The following is a 17,515-nucleotide window of genomic DNA, read 5'->3' as shown; positions in this document are numbered from 1 at the left end:
AGAAGAAGAGTTTTCAGATTATAAACTGTTAGGGGGGGAGGGGGGACCCAGGGGGGCACCCATGATTGGGTATACTGTCTCTCAGAAAGGTACACTTTTGTTTTCACAAGACCCTCTGTTACCTTTTTCTTTCTTCACGTTGCCTTACTGGTCTGTATTTATATTCTGATTGTCATATTTCTTCTTGAGCCCTAGAATATTTAGAGATTCTCACAGGTAGGTGGTGGCGGGGGGGGGGGGGGGGGGGCGGGTGCCACTCCGAAGGGGAAAGCTGCTAATACTAGCTCAGGGACAGAGCTGCCACCCCTGGGCAGGTGTCCTTTTAACCTGTGTGCCACGACTCCCCCCCCAGCCAGCACACGGCAGCCACGGGGCCCCGGCCACGTGCTGACGGGTCGGGGCTGTGCTTTTCCCATCTTGTCGTCAGGTCTAGTCTTCCCTCTGCTTCTAGCCAAGGCCCTTTACCAGCGCCCGGGAGCAGAGGCAGCCAGATATTTTCTATGATGGAGGAGGATGACTGGGGGGAAGTGCCAAGATGTAACCCTTAGGCCTTCAGAAACAGCAAGCAGGTTTTAAAAGAGAGAAATTCAGTGATGTTTTGCCCTGACTGTTGGCAGTGGGGTGCCCTCTAAACACCTGTCCCCACCTGTAGCACATGGTGCTCTCCATGTCTCTGCAGGGGGAGCGGCCCCTAGAACAGCCCTCAGTTCTCAAGTCGTTTCTGTAGAGAGGAAAGTGCTTGCTGACTGCTAATACTGGCGGCACTTTTTGTCTGAGTTTGCTAATAACTGGAAGATTCTTGGCAGGCATACAAAGCAAACTGCGTGGGAACAGATAAAGTGACACAATGCCATCTGCCAGCAAGCTGTTCTGCGCAGCTAAGGTCTGGGCTGAGGGCGTGGCCACTGTCACAGCGCCTGGCCTTCCCGAAGGTCAGCCAGCCCGTCCCCATGCTGGGGCGGAGGGGCGCACATGGCCTGATGTGTGGGTCCCCTCGCCACCCCCCACCCAGGCACACCAACCACTGGCTGCTTTGGCCTCTGGTTTAGGCCCACTGGGGCAAGAGCTGCCTTCTTGATCTAAATGCAACGCAGCCTGAACCGGCAGCAACCGGGGCAAGGAGGGCGGGCTCCCCCGGCCCCGCGCTTTGCCCTAATATGATTCTCCCCGTTTCCAGCGGCTCCCGTGCTCCTCACAGTGAGTCCACGAGGAGAGGTTCTGTCGCATGTGGTTCACCCTGCCTTTAGGCTGCTACAAAGCTCTGCATCTAAATCAAGCCCCTAGAGTTTCTACTCTGCTCCTGCTCAGACTGCTGTAAGACACCTCAGCACCCTGTCACAGAAACCGCTCCCTCCTCAAAGGTTCTCACGGTGTGAAGGGGAGCCAGGGAGGGCCCGGGGAGGGGAGGAGGAACCATGGCTTTCTACATCACTCTCCGGTGCAACTCAAAAATGAAGTGCTCTCGTAGGCGCCAGTGGTAAGCTCTTTTTACTTTTCTTCTTCTTTAATTTTTAAAAACACTTCAATAATGTCCTGACCAGCAGCAGTACAAACACTAAAAGCAAGGGTTTTTTTTTTTTTGCCCAGAAAAACAAAACAAAAACAAACAAAACCCCCAAACAGGAAAACAAACAACAAAAAAATCCCCCCAAACCACATATTAAAAATGGCAGGCTTTTTATAACAATAATTAAAGTAATAAAAACATACAAAACTTTGTTTTTTAATATATATACACAGTACAAGGCTGAAGCACCTTTGACTTTTCTCTCAAAATTTACGTTTGTATGAAAACACCCCCACCGCAGTAACAATCGGGTGGGTGTGGATAAATGTATACATAGAGCTCTGTACATCTTCCCCCGCGAAGGAATAAAAAGGTACCTTCAGTTTGTCGATTCATTTTATCTTTAGGTAAGAGCTTTTCCAGGGAAAAGCCTTCGGGTGAGGCTTCAGTACTGTTGCTTTGTGTGCTCCTAGGACCTGTTGCTTTGAGGAAAATTTTGCGGAAAAATAACTGAAACAAATAAGCCCTTTACTTAGAATGCACCCCACCTTCCTTCTGCTGGAGCGGGTCTCAATCCTGGGGAGGAGCGAGACCGGCCACCCTACGGCCAGAGCAGCCTGGGTTCCTGAGGCCAAAGGACCTGGCAACACACAACACGGCACCCCGGCGGTCCGCTCCACCTTACGCACCCGGGGGCTGGGAAGTGGTCACATCTTAGTGTTGGTAATGGAGCCTTCATCTTGAGACTAAAAAATGATGACGTGGGAAAGGATAAAACCGCCATTAAAAAGGAAAAAACTATGGGTGTCTTAACACGGGTTGCTTGCTGAATTACAAAGGTGATTCAACTGCATTGAAGTCAAGGCGAGTTCGTTCTTTTTTTTCTGGAGCCTGGAATCCTTTGCTTCATGCATGGCACATTCTCTTTTTTTTTTAAGCGTCAAACCTCCCAGTGAAAAATATTAAATATTCAAGGTAATAAAATAGATAATATTTCTATACTATAGGTTCGGCCTAGTGCAAGGGAAACCGTCACCTCGGGTAACCCTTGAAGTAACCTCTAGGCCAATGCATTGCAGGCAACGCAAGGCACTTCCGTAAGTGATCCAGTTCTGCCTGGAGTCGCTCCCGTTCTGAAACAATCTTCTGTTTCTGGCTCCTCAGCTCCTGGAGAAAGAGACTCATGTCAGACCCACAGTGGACACATTAAGGAAGGGTGTGGGATGCGCTCTAACTGCCCCGGAGTCTCGGATTCTTCCAGCCCCGCTCGCTCGCCCAGCAGCACTGGCTGCTGCTCTCGTAGCTCCAACCCTGTCACTGTCCAGCTTTTGCTGCTTCAGGCCTGGGCTGAAGTTGCCAAGATGTGCAAGCCCCAAACACACGACAACCCCCCCTCCCATGGGCGGGAGGAAGCCGGCGGGGTTCTCGCTGTCACAGCTGTGTGTGGGGGTGTCCATCCTGTCCCAAGAGCTCCTCCCTCCCTCCATTCTCCTGAGCACATCACGGGGGGAGACTGACCCGGGCAGTACACCAGCCCCCAACGGCGCGTACACACAGCCCCTCGCCCTTCCAGGTCCATGTTCTGCTAACAGGACACTCCCCTCCTCAGGTGACTCCCGGAGACTGTCTGGATCTCTCAAAACTGGTCTGTGTGGGTGCTCTTGAACCCAGACTCGACGGGCCGCGTGAGAAGAACCGCCGCGGGGTGAAGCAAGCCCCCGGAGCGAGCCCTGCCCCCGACTCACCGCCACGCTGTGGGAGAGCTGCTCTGCCGCAAGGCTGAGGCTGTAGTGCTGCGCCTCCAGCCGCCTGCACTGCGCCTGCAGCACCTGCCGCTCCAGGTCTTGCTCTGCAAAGACACGCCAGGGTGACAGCTGTGCGCAGCGCCCCAGGCCCGGCACGGCAGCTGGCCACGCCCTCTCCTTTGGACCCCACGGCTCCCCGCCCTGTCCGTCGGGCCGGCGACGATGTCACGGAACTAACCCAACCCAGCAGAAGAAAGACCAAGGACGCAGCACCGAAAGGCAATTTAAGGGATGCAGCTTAGGAAACAGTGGTAACTTACAGCCTTAAGATGCATTTTTCAAGAAGAAAGATAAAAGGGTTAGACATAAAAACTTTTAAGCTGTTACAAATTTACAGTTTTTAACAAGTAAAGCAAAACCTCTGCCTTTCCAAGATACTGAGCTTCAAATCTTCAAGGATAAATCTGTTTTAACAGTCTCTTCAATAAGTGGTGCTGAGAAAACTAGACAGCTACATGTAAAAAGAATGAAACAAAACACTCTGTAACACCATACACAAAGGTACATTCAAAATGGATTAAAGACCTGAATGTAAAGGTTGGTTATTATAAAAACCCTTAGAGGAAAACACAGGCAGAACAATCTCTGACATAAATTGCAGCAAGCTCTTTTTTGATCCACCTCCTAAAATAATGAAAACAAAAACAAACGGTGGGACCAAATTAAAGGCTTTTGCATGGCAAAGGAAACCATAAAACAAAAAGACAACCCATAGTACAGGAGAAAGTATTTATAAAAGATGCAACCAATAAGGAATTTAATCTCCAAAATATACAAACAGCTCATGTAGCTCAATATTAAAAAAAAAAAAACAAAAAAAAACCTAATCAAAAAAGTGGGTGAAAAAACCTAATCAAAAAATGGGTGAAGATCTTTTTCCCCCCTTATTTTTCTTAGTGAATCTTGGGTTCCCTGACCAGGGATTGAACCCACACTTTATTGGAAAGTAGATTCTTAACCACTGGACCACCACGCGCCACCATCTGGGTGAACATCTATAAATAGATATTTTTCCAAAAACCAAGACATATAGATGGCTGAAAAGATGTTCAACATCACTAATTATTAGAGACGTGCAAATCAAAACCACCACCTCAAACCATTCAGAATGGCCATCATCAAAAAACCCACAGTAAATGCTGGAGAGGGTGTGGAGAAAAGGAACCCTCCTAACTCTGTTGGTGGGAATATAAATTGGTGCAGCCACTATGAAGAGGACTACGGAGGTTCCCTTAAAAACTAAAGAGAGACCTACTATATGATCCAGCAATCCCAACTGCTGGGGGCTATATCTGGAGAAAACATAATTTGAAGAGATACATGCAATCTTATGTTCATAGTAGCACTATTAAACAGCCAAAACATGAAAGCAACCTAAATGTCCATCAACAGAGGAATGGATAAAGACATGGTATGTATGTACAATGGAATACTACTCAGCCACGGAAAAAATGAAACGCCACTCACAGCAACATGGATAAACCTACAGATGGTCATATCGAGTGAAGTAAGTTGGAGGAAGACAAACATCCCAAGTAAATGATTCCACATATTATATGTGGAATCTAAAAAAAAATGGTACAAGTGAACTTATGTACAACACAGAAATAAAGTCAGAGATCTAGAAAACAGTCTTATGATTATGGGGGATAAATTGGGAGATTGGTATTAACACAGAGAACTCTGCTCAAAATTCTAATGGCCTGTGTGGGAAAAGAATCTAAAAAAAAGTGGATATATGTGTAACATTGATTTTGCTGTATATCTGGAACTAACAAATCAACTATATACTTCAATAAAAAAACATAGGCATTGATACTCTTGTTATGGCTACGAGGGCATTCTTTTTGATTGTATTGAATACTTAGCTAGTTTTACGATGCTTATTTCAAAATATTTTCAATGATCATGATATCCATGATAAAAACTTCTCTACAATATGGTAGTAAGTAGAATTTGGAAGTGGTGACAGCCAGGGTTATGATGTCCTGGAGGCTGACGAGGGCTGACCTCCTGCGCTAAGTGCTGCTCCAGGAGGCCCAGGCCTGTGGGCACGTCCTGAGCGCACAGCCCGCGAAGCATGCCAGAGAGGGAGACTTGGGCTCGGCTGGATGAAACACTGCCTTTTCTAGGACCTGTGTACGCAGCCACAGGGCGAGGACGGACAGGACGTTCAGAAGCGCGACAGGACACGGCGGGCCGAGGAGGCCCAGGTCCGCGCTGTCACGCTGGGTGGGACAGGCGCCCGGCGCCTAGGTTCCTCCAGGGAGGACGTCTGTCCGTGAGGAGTGGCTGTTGCAAGCTAGCCTGGGCACCCCAGAAGCCCGAGGAGCAGTTCTGAGGCTCCTATCTGCTTGTGGCCCAGTAGCCCGAGGCCTTGTCACTCAAGCAGTCCCCAGCCTGGCAATGGAAACGGGCACCCATCGTGAGCCCGTTGAGCCTCCTGGCACACCCTTCCCGGGCCCTGGCCTGTCTCCCCAGCCCTCCGTACCTTCCACGTGTTCCTGGTAAGCTTCCAAAACGGCCTCAATCCCCTGCCACTTGTGCCTGGGGGGGTCCTCCTCCTCGTCCTCCCCGTCGTCCTCCTCTTCTGAGTCGGGGTCCATCTCCTGCGCCAGGGGGCCCTTCCTGCTGGTGGCGGGCTCCTGCTGCCCGTTGTGCTGGGGCGGAGGCAGGCGGCTGGAGGACTGCAACTCGGGGAGGTTGTAGTGGACGGATGCGTCCACCTTGTGGTTCTGCTCTGCCGACAGCACGGCTGCGCTTCCTGTGGAGGGGAGATGGCTGTCACAGAGCCCCCGGGGATACGGCAACAGGTCCCGGCAGACACGACGGAGCGGCGCGAGGCCTGTGGCCCTTCGGAGACCAGCGACGGCTCCATCAGAAAGGCTGGAGAGTGCTGCCGGGATGGCGGCGCTGGGTGCAGGACCCCACGCTGTGCCAACGCGCTCGGCTGGGTTAGGCTATGAGCCGCGCCGCCCTGGTCTACAGAGTGTCCGTCCCCTCTCCCAGGACACACAGGCGCTCTGGTCCCCGTGCACGCCCCTGTGCTACCCAGAATCTGAACGGGCTGGGCCTGTCTAGACCGGGTCTGCTCCGCCTCCCTGTGTGGACAGCAGCCTTGGGCAGTCAGTGGACCCGTAGAGCCCAAACTGGCAGGGGCTGGATGATGCTAAAGTCCCGAGAAAACAGCCAAGTGTAAAGTCAGGGAAGGGCTGAGATCAGGAAGGAAAAGTTAAGTACTTAAGCTGCTGAAAAGCCTCTGTGGGTGTGTCTTAGAGGGAGCAGAGGGGTTTAATCTAGCCAAAAAACATTTCCTCTCTTAAAAAATACTCTGAACTCACAACAAGCATCCAACAGAGGAGTTTTTTTTTAAAATCCACATCAAAAACCACTACCCTTCACTTTTTCATTTCATCCCTGCTGACAGCATTATTTTACCTGAACAACACTGACACCGTCAGACCTGTTTATCTAAAAATGCTTCTTCGTCAATTCAGTTTTTCACAGGTTATAGGAGGGAAGTTTTTAAAATTGTTTTGAAAAATAATGTGAAAATAATAATCACATTCTTTTCTCTCAGCTGTTGCTTACTAAACATTCTTTTCTAGTCATTTTGAACCTTTGATTCAGTGGGAATGAAACGTACTAACCCCTGTACTCTGAACTGTAGTGACTCCCACACTGAGATGTCCAAGGGGCATCTCGACTCTGGGGGCTCAGGCACCGGCCAGAGCAACCAGAATGTCCCACCACGTGCCACTGGGTCGGGTTATCAAGGGACAGTGGTGTTCCCAGGTGAGTCTGCGGGCAGGCTGGGAAATCCTTGCACTGTGAAAGCCCTGGATCCTATTTTTGCTGAAAAGGCTCCTCACCTGTCATTACTGAAATGAAGGGCTTAACAGAAGTGAAATAATTTCTGTTGGGAGGCAGAGCCTGCCCCTAACACCAGGTGCCATGCCCCACAAGACCTAGCGGCCTCCTCACCTTTGTGCTTCTGCAGGGCCTTCTGGGTAGACTGCAGGACGGACTCGTGGAATTGGTGCGCGAACTCTTCCGCCACAAAGGGCTCCCACGGCTTGCTCTTTCCATTGATGCTGTGCGACAGTGGCACGGGGATGTCCTTGGGCGCGGGGCCCCGGACGTAGTGGAGCATGCTCAGGCTCTTCTTGCCCCCGGGGGCCTCACTCGGCCTGGCCTTCTCACCGCCGGCAGGGGCTGGCTCTTGGACGCGCTCCGGAGGCCGGAGCTGTTCCAGCCTCCCAGGCTCCGTGGCCTTCGGGACGTCAGACAAGGAGGCGGCGATGCCCACGGGCTTCTCCGTGTCCAGGGAGGCTTGCTGCGTGGTGGGTTCTTAAGAGACAGAAAGCGAGGGACATGGTCAGAGCCACACGTGAACAGGCCAACCCTGATCTCTAACCTAGGACAGAGGACCGACTCCGGAGCCATTTAAGTAAAGGTCAGTGTGCACTGTTTGGTCTGAGACGGGCCGTGTTTAAGCAGCAAAGCCATCCTTGAAAGGTGCCCCAGGAAGGCGTCTGGGAAGAAGAAGAAGAATGTGAAGGAAGGAGCAAGTCACTTCTGGTCATCCGAGAGGCGTTACACAGTCAGATCCAGAGAGAAAGACTAAATCAGGAGCCAGGAGCAGGGCCGGACCACCAGTATCTCCTGCTCTGTCGGCAGGACGGCAGAGTGAGAGCCGTGAGAGAGAGAGAGTGAAAGCAGGTGTCACAGGGCCTGCGAGACACACGCCGGGAGCACGGAGCCCGAGTGGCAAGTGCTGGAACCAAAACCCGGGCCACGCGGGGGGACAGACGGCAGCACAGCCACACCCGCCACCAGGCAGCGTCCGCCGGAGGAGCCAGGACCCCCACACCCGAGAGCGTGACTGCCGACACCGCGTTCCGCTGAGGTCTTCCCACGCACAGCAAGCTTGAGAGAGAGAAGGGAGAGGAAGAAAGAAGCCCGCCGTGTCCGGGACGAAGACGACCTGGGGTGGTCCGTGGCCTGCGGCCCTGGGCACCCCCGGGACAGTCCCGGGGGTGGCGGATGGGGCTGGCCTTACCGCTCAGGGACACGGCAGGACTGTCCCTCGGAGAGCTCCTGAGCGGGTCTGCCACCGCGGCGGACAGCGCCTTCTGCTTCATGGCCTGGAGCAGCTCAACAAGCCTCTCCTTGTCTGTGAGAAAAGCAGCCTGAGATTACCGGGGGGGATTGCGCCACTCCTGAGCGGGCAGAGGAGCAGGAGTGTAGCTCAGGCCGCAGCCGGCAGGTGCGAGTCCTTTGGAACGAGAGACATGAAGCCACGGGCACAGGCTGGCTTTAGAGGAAGAAAGTTCACTTTAGGGCCCGGACTCCTCGGCTGTCACCACCTAGGGTTTCAGGTGTGTTCCAAGAAGAGCAGTGCGCGCGTGGGGCGAGTCACAGGTACCTGCGAGCCTCTGCGGGTGAATTCTCACTTTAAAAAGTTGGCCTCAACACAGGAAGCAACCCCGAAAAGCCACACCGCGCCTCGGGCGGGCAGGCTCTCTCCCGGGGCGGTCCACTCCCCGCTGCTTCCGTCGCATGCGTGGTTCCCGTGACAGCTGCCACCAGGGAAGAGGGACATACACCCCGTGACCCCGCGGGCTGGGGGCCCCCCGCTGAACCGCTGACACCTAAGCGGCCACATCGCCGTTGGCCGAGAGACGCTCTTCGCAAACAAAACCCTTCACGTTCCCAGGGATGTGTCGTGGTTGCATCACTGCCCCTTTAAGGGAGAGTGGAAATCCAGGCCCACCAGTTCAGCCCAAAACAAACGAAACGAATGAAAGCAACTAAAATGACCAACGAGCACTCTTGCTTTCCTCTGACTTCCTTCAAGAAAGAGGTGACCAGGCCTCAGCGAGGGGGGACGTGTGGGGGTGCGGCCCAGAAAGGTCAAGTGCCCCCAGCACTGAGCAAGCAGTGCTCGAGGCTCGAGGCGCAGACCAAGGAAGGTGCCCCGGAAGGTGAGTTCAGATTCCAGCCCAGTCGGCCCCTGGTGGCCAGACGGATCCGAAAGGGCGAGCGTCCATGCACAGTGGGTGTCGGCCCAGCCCTGCCCCATGGCCGCGGACCACCCACACCTCCTGCCATCAGAACAAGAAATGGCGGCCACGTGAGCCGCCCGCGAAGTGGAGACCCAGAGACCCCGCGGGCTGAGCACCCTAATGCAGGAGGGTGCACGTACCCCCCACCCCGGGGCCGGAGGCACTGGGAGACCTGGCTGGGGGCAAGAGCGGGTGGGAGTCCAGGGCTGACTGCACAGAACACCAGCCGCCTTCAGTTTCACAGGACAACACAAGAAAGAGCGCTCGGAAGGGGCCACTCTCCATTTCCCGCGGAGAGAGGCGTGGTGGCAAAGAGCCGGGGGGATGAGTCCGTGAGAGCCGAGGGGCGGCTTCAACCCCCGGAGCCCACGGCCCTGCCTGCTTCCTCAGAGACCCCCAGCCGCCCCGAGGCTTGAGCTCACCTTTCCTCTTCTCGGCACTGATGTGGGTCAGGTTGAAGATGGTCAGGAACTTCTTCTTCTCCTCGAAGTTGGGGCTGCTGTTCATGTCGTCGGGGCTGTAGCGGGTGGACAGCGCCAGTCTGGGTGAGGGCGTCCGCCGCTTGCTCCGCGCCGTCGGGGGCGACGGGCTGCGCTCTCTCAGCATCCGCCGGCGCTTCCTCCGCTTCTGGGTCAGCAAGTCCTCCTTCTGCTGTTGGGTGGTCAAGCCAAAAAGTTGCAAAAACTCTAGCTTCTAGATTGGAAAAGAAAACAAATGAGGTTGAAACCACGGGCAGAGGCTCCTGCTGACCCCGGGGCCTCCTGGGCCTCGAAGGTTGTGCTCTGGACACTCTGGGCCGGGCCGGCCCAGGGAGGGGGAGGAGGGCGCCTGGACGGCGTCCCAGCCGGTGCAGGGAAGCCTAGAGGGGGTGCCCGCAGCCCAGCCCAGGGCCCGACGGCGGCAAGACCCCAGATACCTCGGAGGATGTGTCCAGTTTGAGGGGCGGCTGCTCGGCCACGCAGCGGAGGTGGGCCCTGACCTCCTCTTCATCACTCTCGTCGTAGGAGTCGTCCAGGTCGTAGTAGTATCCTGGAGGTGGGCATGGAGCTCTTCAGCTGGGCAAGGGGCCTTGCCTCTCCAGGGATGCACATGGGGCACCCCTGGGACCTGAAAACCCATCGCAGGCCAGGCCCTGCTGCTCCTGACCACCCCCAACCCTGGGCCCGGCGTTCCTTAACCCCAGGCCTCCTCAGGGCTGGGATGGGGGCACGAGGCGGGCACCAGGGTGACGCAGCCCCCCGGCAGGGGACTGTCCTTCACTCCAGCCCGGAGCCAGGGCAGCCCAGGTCTGTGTGCACATCCGCTCCCCATCCTGCTTAGGAGGGTCGGGCACACGCGGGCTCCCCGTCCTGGCAAAGGCACAGAGCCTGTTCGCAGAGTCCCGTGCAGAACAGCAGAGCCTGAGGGCACCGGGGCCTGACCCCATCGCCTCACAGGTGAGTGGAGGGGAAGCCCTCTGGGGACCCTTGGCCGAGCCAGGACCAAACACGTGCTCCTCATGTGGCCTCGGGCCCCGCTTCTGACTGTGAGGCCAGGCTCGGCACCTGGCAGGAGGAGCTGGGCTGGGACCCCGATCCCACCCGGCTGTTGGGGGATGCGGGTGGGAAGCGGCCACGCTCGCCCCGGGCCTGCTCTCCCGTTCCCTGTGGCTTTCCGGGGAACCCCAGGGCACTGGTGGCCGACTCCCACCCCACCTGGCGCAGGAGCGAGGGGGGAAGCCAGACCTTTCTCCTGGGCCTCCCGCCGCCGGCGCTCCTCCAGGTCCAGCTTGCTGACCAGCCTCCGGCGCTGCTGCAGGAACTCGTCGTAGACGTAGGCCGGGTCGGGGCCCCGAGGTGGCGGGGGCCGGTAGGGCGAGCCTGGCTTCAGGGGTCCGGGGGGCTCCCCGAAGGTGGCCGGTGGGGCAAGCGAGGCCCGGGGCTGGCCCAAGACAGTCGGGGTGGCTGGCTCGAGCTCCGCCAGGAAGGGCCCGGGCCCGGGGGGGAAGGCCTGCGGCTCCAGGGCCCCCGGCTCCCGGGGCAGCGGCGGGTACTTGTCCAGGGGTGCGGCCTCGCGCTTGCGGGGCCCCTCCTCCGCCTTCTCCGGGCAGTAGACCCTCTCCACCTTCACTAGTGGGACAGCAGCTGGACGGCTGGGCTCGAACGGGGCGGGGTGGCCATGCAGGGGGTGGCCCTCGGGGACGCGCCGCGGCTCCAGCGAGCTGTCCATCAGGGACACGGGGTTCCAGAGGGCCGTGGGCACCGCGGGGTGCTGGGGCTTGGGTGAGATGAGCGGCGGGGGCCCGCCGAAGTGCTGGGGGGGCTCGCGGCTGCCCGGCTCATGGCGGGTCGGTCCTGGCCTGTGGGGGGGGGGGGGGCAGGCGGGGGGTAGGAGCAGCCATCAGCCCAGGGCCCGGGCCAGGAGCCCCCAGCCAGCACCGGAGAGGGCGAGACGGCCTCCTGGGAGCCGTTTCCCAGGGCTGGAGGGAGGACGTGCCTTCCTCTCTGCAGCCAAGGGACCCACGTCCTCCCCAGGCTGGTGCAGACCAGCTTGGGAGAGGACCCAAGGCCCAAGGCGTGCCACCCGTGGGAGAGAGTGGGGGTGGGCAGGCCTCCTCTCCCCACACCGTGCTCACAGGTGGCAGTCAGAGACCAGCTTGAGGGGTCTGCCCATCCGATTGGACTTGGGGAGACCCCCCTAGGAGACCCTCATGGCCAGCTGCTCCCCCCTGGTGGTCCCTGTCAGGACCGAAGCGACCCCATGTGCCCAGAGAGCAGCAGCTACACCCAGAGGGTCTCTGAGGACCAGACCGGGGCCTGTCCCGAGAGCCAGGTCACCGGCAGAGCGCACACCCCCTCCCACCGGCCTCAGACCAGCAGCTCTGCCTCAAGGCCGAACCAAGTGCCTCTCTCCCTGATGTATTTTAAACAAAATTCAAATTCAACCTTCAGGAGACTACTCGGCTGCTGTTTTCTCCAGTTTACCTACTATTTTTAAGCGAAGCCCCATGCTGCCAAGGTGACTGAGGGCAACATCTGAGGGGACTGGAGCGGAAAGGGCAGAGGCCACGGCAGGCACACGAGGCAGGTGCCCAGGGCTCCTCCTGCCCGAAGAGGGGGCCGGCCCACCACAGCCCCAGAGGCCGCTGCACTGCTGCTGGGCAGATACCAAAGGGGACCAATCGCATCAAAAAGCTGTGAGTCCCTAAAGGCATAAATGCAAAGGCATAAAACCTGGTACCAGAATAAATAACTTCCTGCGCTGGAGCCAGGCACAGACTGGTTTTCTAGCTCTGATCACAGGGCCCCGAGAGAACGTCATGCTGCCATGGGCACCACCTGACCAGGGGGCAGAGGCCATGCCTGCTGCGGCGGCAGCCCGCGCACCGACAGCTGCACTGGGATCGTGGGGCCCCAGGCCGAGGGAGGCAGCGTGCCCTGAGCTCATCGGGAGATGGTGGGCGTGCACCGCTTGCTCGCACGGTCCCCTAGGGGGTCACGGGAGCAGAGGGCGGCTCAGAAGTAGACGAGACAGCCCTTGTGTGGCCCTGCGTGGGCCTGGAACAGCAGGGGGACCATGTGCAGCAGAACATCCCGCCTGGCTCACCGAGGCCAGACTGCCTGAGCAGACAGAAACCTAGCCGGGGATTTCGTCACAGTTCAGTCCTGGCCACACCCAGCTAGCTGGGCAAATCCTCCCCGGGCGCCCTGATCAGTGGATGCCGAGGCAGGGGCTCGGATGGGTCAGCTGCACCCAGGATACAGAGACCCACTGGCCAGCAGGAGCTGGAGCAAAGAGGGAGGCAGCCAAGTGGCACTCACACCTTCGCCCGACACCTTGAGCGTTTCTCATCCTGAGAAGAAGGCACGGTGGACGCCGAGGGCTGGGAAGAGGCTCAGAAGCCCTCCTGCCCGAACTCCGTGCACAGCGGAGGAGACGGGGCAGGGCCCAGCGCCCCCCAGGCCTAGACCCGCTCCTGCCACCAACTCTGGCTTAGGGTCTCCACCTGGGCCTTCGGAAGGAGCCCTGGAGGGAAGGTGGGGACACGGGGTGACAGCCAGATCAGCAGGTGGGGGCAGTGAGGCCCCGGGTCAGCTCCGAGAAGCGGCCCAGCTCACAAGGTGAGTGTCGGCAGCCAGGGTCCCAAGGCCTCTCGGGAAGTTGTGTGTTTTTTTTTTTTAACAACAGGGCAGGAAAAAATGGGTTATTTAAAAAAAAATTATAAAAAAAATAAACTTTTTGTATGATTAAAAATCAAAGGGAGTCTCCTTTTCGTTCCAGTTCAGGCAGACAGAGATGCTAGCACAGAAATTAAGTATCCGTGGAAGCTTCTCGGCAGGCCCCCTCAGGCACCAAGCCTGCCCTGTGGGGTGGGCCGGGCTGGCTGTGGACACATTTCCTGGCGGATGAAGCCCCTGAAGCAAGCACCTTCCTCCTTCCCGCCTCCCTCCTCCCGGCCCAGATGGGGGTCTTAGAATGTGACACGGAACCCAGGGGACAGCACTCTGCGGCAGCAGACCAGAAGCGCTCGATAAACGCAGGCGCCCCCGCCACGGGCCCCAGCCCACCCCCCGGGGCCCACCTGGCGCTCTCCGGCCGGTGCTCGGGGTCCGCGGGTGCCGGCGGCCGGCCCAGGTCCAGCTGCTGCTCCAGCACCTGCTGCCGGAACTCCGACACCTGCGACTGGCGGTCCTCCTTCTCCTGCCGCAGGCGCCGCTGCCGCGCCAGCCACTTCTCCTCCTCGTTGGTGCGTTGCAGGAGCAGGGCCGTGGCCGCGCTGCTGCCCGGCAGCGAGAAGAGCCCATGGCCGGCGAGGAGGCCGGGCGCCGCGTGGGGCGGGGCGGCCGCCGGGTGCAGGGGGTGCTGCACCGGCTTGGGCACCTGCAGGCCCGCGTCCTTCAGCTTGTCTGTGGGCGGGGCGGGCCGTCAGGGCGGGGCGGGGTCCTGGCCCTGGGCTCAGCCCGCCCCTCCCTGGAGAAGGGCGCCCCCTTTCCCGTGCGGCCGGGCCAAGAACAGCAGGACGTGGCTGCTCCCCGGGGGTCCCGCCTCATCTGAGTGACAGCCTGGACGGGCTCACACCACACAGCAGAGCAGACTTGAGCTCTGGGGGGCATCGCCCACGCTAGAGGTTAGACAGCCGTGGAAACTAAGGCTGTACGTAAGTATAGTGTATGTAAAGTAGATAAAAAATGAAGGTCAGACGGACGGCTGTGCAAATTCACTGTTTAAGTACAGTGAAATAAAGTATGCTAAAAACTAAGCTTTGGTTATCTTTTTAACCTATCATCTCTAAGAATTTGGTTGTACTACGGTGCACAATCCCAGTGATCTACCAGCCTTTACACCAACTCTGAATCCGGCCAGTGGACGTCCCTGCCCTCGGCTCCTGATCCGGGGCCGCGCCCCACCCCCGTCCTCGCTCTGACCGAAGCCAGCAGCCTCCCAGGTACCTGCACGGGTCGGGGTGAGCTGCTCCGAGGGCTTGGCCCGCTCGTCGGCGGCGTGGCTCCGCAGCGCGTGCAGCTCGGCCACGGGCAGGAAGGCGGGCTCCAGCGTCTTGGCGGCAGCCCCTTCTCGCAGCTCCTTCTCGCGGGCGCGCTGCTCCCGCTGGCGCTCCAGCTCCCGCTCCTTCTCGCGCTCCAGCTCCTTCTCGCGCTCCCGCTCCTTCTCGCGCTCGCGCTCCCGCTCCTTCTCGCGCTCGCGGTCGGCCTCCCGCTCCCGCTCCCGCCTCAGCTCCTCGTCCACCTGCAGCCTGGGGGTGAGCACGGAGATGTGACACCCGGCAGCGAGGCGCTCGCACCTGAGCCCGGGGTTCTCCTCTCTACGGGGACGGGCCGTGGGCCAGCTTCTGCTTTCACTAATGCGCCAAGAAAACTCAGCATCCACTGGAGACAAAAGTCGTGGACAGAGACTCTCCAGGCGCCTGGAAGGCTCCTGGCCGGGGCCAGCAGTTGTGAGGACGGCCCCCAGACAGTGGCCGGGACCTCCCGGCAGCGCCCCTTCTGCAGGGTGGACCGTCCACACACACCTGGCCAGCCGGGCTCCGGTGTGGTGAGCCGAGGGCCCCGGGACGGGGCTGGCTTACCTCTCAGCGCTGAGGCTGGACATCCGCTCCGAGTGCAGTGCCGCCAGGGATGAGTGGGAGAGCTCAGGAGGGTAGCGGACCCCTGAGAGGTGGAGGTGCATGGCCGACGGGTGCAGTGGGGGCAGGGAGCCGGGGGCGGGGATGGGGTAGAAGGGGGACCGCAGGGCTGACAGGCAGTAGGAGTCGTCCATCCTGTGGGGGGCAGAAGGGGCTGGTGAGCAGCCAAGGTGGAGAGGAAGGCGGGACCCAGCCCCCCGCCAAACACGGGCACTGATGCTGGAGCACCAGACGGGGCCTCCACAAAGGTCCCGCGAGAGCCCCCTTCCACAGCCAGCCCCAAAGCCCCGTACTCCCAGAGGCCACAAGGCCCTGCCAGCCACCCCTCAGCTCAGCCGGGCCAAGCCCAGTGGGGCCCCCCCAGGTCCGACCGTCTGACCCGGGAAGCAAAGTGGAGACAGCGTCGTCTCCACCTGCCGTATGTGAACCACGTGCTCTGTGTACTAACAGTCACGCACCCGTGGAACCCTCGGTAGAAATAGAGGAGCCAGGGAGGCCGGCTGGTGCAGGGAGAGTCTCCCTCCAGGAGCAAGCTCCGGACGGCTCATCCGGAGGCTGGGGGAGCAGCCCGCCCCAGGGTCCACCCTCTGACCGGGGTCTGCCCGCTGGTGGTTGGGGACGTTGGACGCCTCACCTGAAGGCCGGGTGCGGGAAGGGGTGCGGGGCCAGGTAGCCGGGGTGGTAGTAGGCCGCGGCGGTGGCTGGGTCCAGGCCGAGCGGAGGCAGGGAGGACACGCGGAGGTCCTCAGCCGTGTGGTAGGGCCGGAAGCTCCTCAGATAGTCCTCGGTCACCGTGCTGGGGGGCACCACGTGGTGCACAGGCCGCTGCAGGCTGCGGGCGGAAGGGGCGGCGGCGGTGAGCTCCGGGCGCGTGGGCCACCGCCCGCACCCCGCCACCGCCTCCCTCCTCCCAAGGGCAGTCCCCGCCGGAGGCCCAGGGCCCAGAGCTGGGCAGCTGCCGCTCCTCGGGCCGCCCTGGCCCCTAGCTGTTCCTCACCAGGGGGCACGGGCCTGTTACCTGCAGCCCGGGGGAACCGCCCCCCGCCCCTAGGAGCCAGGCTGGGGGTTTAGGGTCAGGCAGGCAGCCAGCCCGCTCTGAGCTCACGTGGCAACGACCAGCAGGGCTACCAGCCCAGGGCGGGGCCGCCAGCTGGCGGCTCTCGGGCTCAGCTGGTGTGGACTCACAGCAGCCAGAACCTCAGGGGTCCTGCCCCACACCGTGCCCGTCCCCCGGCCCCCAGCCCGCACTTACTTCAGCGGTGGGAAGCGGGAGTCCTGCACCACGGAGCTAGGCGAGATGCCAAAGGGGTAGGGGGTGCTGAGCAGGTGGGAGGGGATGGCCGGGCCCCCCGCCTTCTCCTGGGGCAGTGGGGGCTCCACAATGAGGCGCTCGCGGCCACCGCCGCTGCCCCGGGAGCCGGCGTCCTGCTGGAAAAGAGAGTGTGGGTCAGGGCTAGGAGGCGGCTCAGAGCTCGGCCACTGGCAGCGGGCCAGGCCTTCCTCTGGACGCAGAGGAGCTTCAGAGGGATATTCTCGCGATGCTCTCTCCTGACGGTTTCCACGCCGCGGGGAGGGGGTGACAGCCACTGAGCCCCTGCCCACCGCCCACCCGCTCACACAGCGTCCCAGGGGCCCAGGTGGCAGCTGCCGGCCTGCCTCACAGATCACTGGGCCTCGGTGCCCCTGGAAGATGTGGCTGAGCAGCTGGCGCTGCCCAGGGCCAAAGAGGCCAGACTGTGCCTACTGCCAGACAGACCCTGGGCGGCCCTGGCTCTGGCCAGAGCAAGCAGCTGTGGGGCCAGACCTGCCTGGGGACCTCTGCACACTGGTGGGGGCTGTGGGCCCGCCTGCCCAGACTCCTGACCAACAGAGGGGCCTGGGGCCTAGAGGGCTCAGCAGGGAGACCCCAGGAAACCAGAAGGGGCTCACTGGAGGCAGGAAGTGGGAGGAGGTGGCCCCCACCAGCCCCGGCCGCATGGAGGAACGTCCTGCAGGTCCACCTGCAGGAGTGTCC

At 59.7% G+C, this 17,515-nt stretch overlaps 1 protein-coding gene across 3 annotated transcripts in view; it reads right to left on the bottom strand.

Moving 5' to 3' along the window:
* Nucleotides 1-1,690: 1,690 nt before the first annotated feature.
* GSE1 (Gse1 coiled-coil protein) overlaps nucleotides 1,691-17,515 on the bottom strand; it is a 392,727-nt gene continuing 376,902 nt past the window's right edge. Inside the window, exons 5-17 of one of the 3 annotated variants that reach the window (XM_061138322.1) lie at nucleotides 16,754-16,929; nucleotides 16,136-16,333; nucleotides 15,445-15,636; nucleotides 14,810-15,111; nucleotides 13,942-14,266; nucleotides 11,105-11,718; nucleotides 10,297-10,409; nucleotides 9,803-10,031; nucleotides 8,375-8,488; nucleotides 7,297-7,662; nucleotides 5,804-6,076; nucleotides 3,253-3,356; nucleotides 1,691-2,674 (exon numbers count right to left, since the gene is read on the bottom strand). In XM_061138322.1, coding sequence (XP_060994305.1) covers nucleotides 2,540-2,674; nucleotides 3,253-3,356; nucleotides 5,804-6,076; nucleotides 7,297-7,662; nucleotides 8,375-8,488; nucleotides 9,803-10,031; nucleotides 10,297-10,409; nucleotides 11,105-11,718; nucleotides 13,942-14,266; nucleotides 14,810-15,111; nucleotides 15,445-15,636; nucleotides 16,136-16,333; nucleotides 16,754-16,929 — 3,141 coding nt within the window. In that variant the 3' untranslated portion in view covers nucleotides 1,691-2,539. Of the gene's footprint in view, nucleotides 2,675-3,252; nucleotides 3,357-5,803; nucleotides 6,077-7,296; nucleotides 7,663-8,374; nucleotides 8,489-9,802; nucleotides 10,074-10,296; nucleotides 10,410-11,104; nucleotides 11,719-13,941; nucleotides 14,267-14,809; nucleotides 15,112-15,444; nucleotides 15,637-16,135; nucleotides 16,334-16,753; nucleotides 16,930-17,515 lie in introns of all 3 variants that reach the window. The other 2 variants (XM_061138321.1, XM_061138320.1) reach the window with 2 other exon arrangements.

The sequence above is a fragment of the Dama dama genome, chromosome 4 (assembly GCF_033118175.1).
Source record: "Dama dama isolate Ldn47 chromosome 4, ASM3311817v1, whole genome shotgun sequence".
NCBI classification, from domain to species: Eukaryota; Metazoa; Chordata; class Mammalia; order Artiodactyla; family Cervidae; genus Dama; species Dama dama.
The sequence above is the reverse complement of the archived record's forward strand: the minus strand, read 5'-3'. Positions and strand labels throughout refer to the sequence as shown.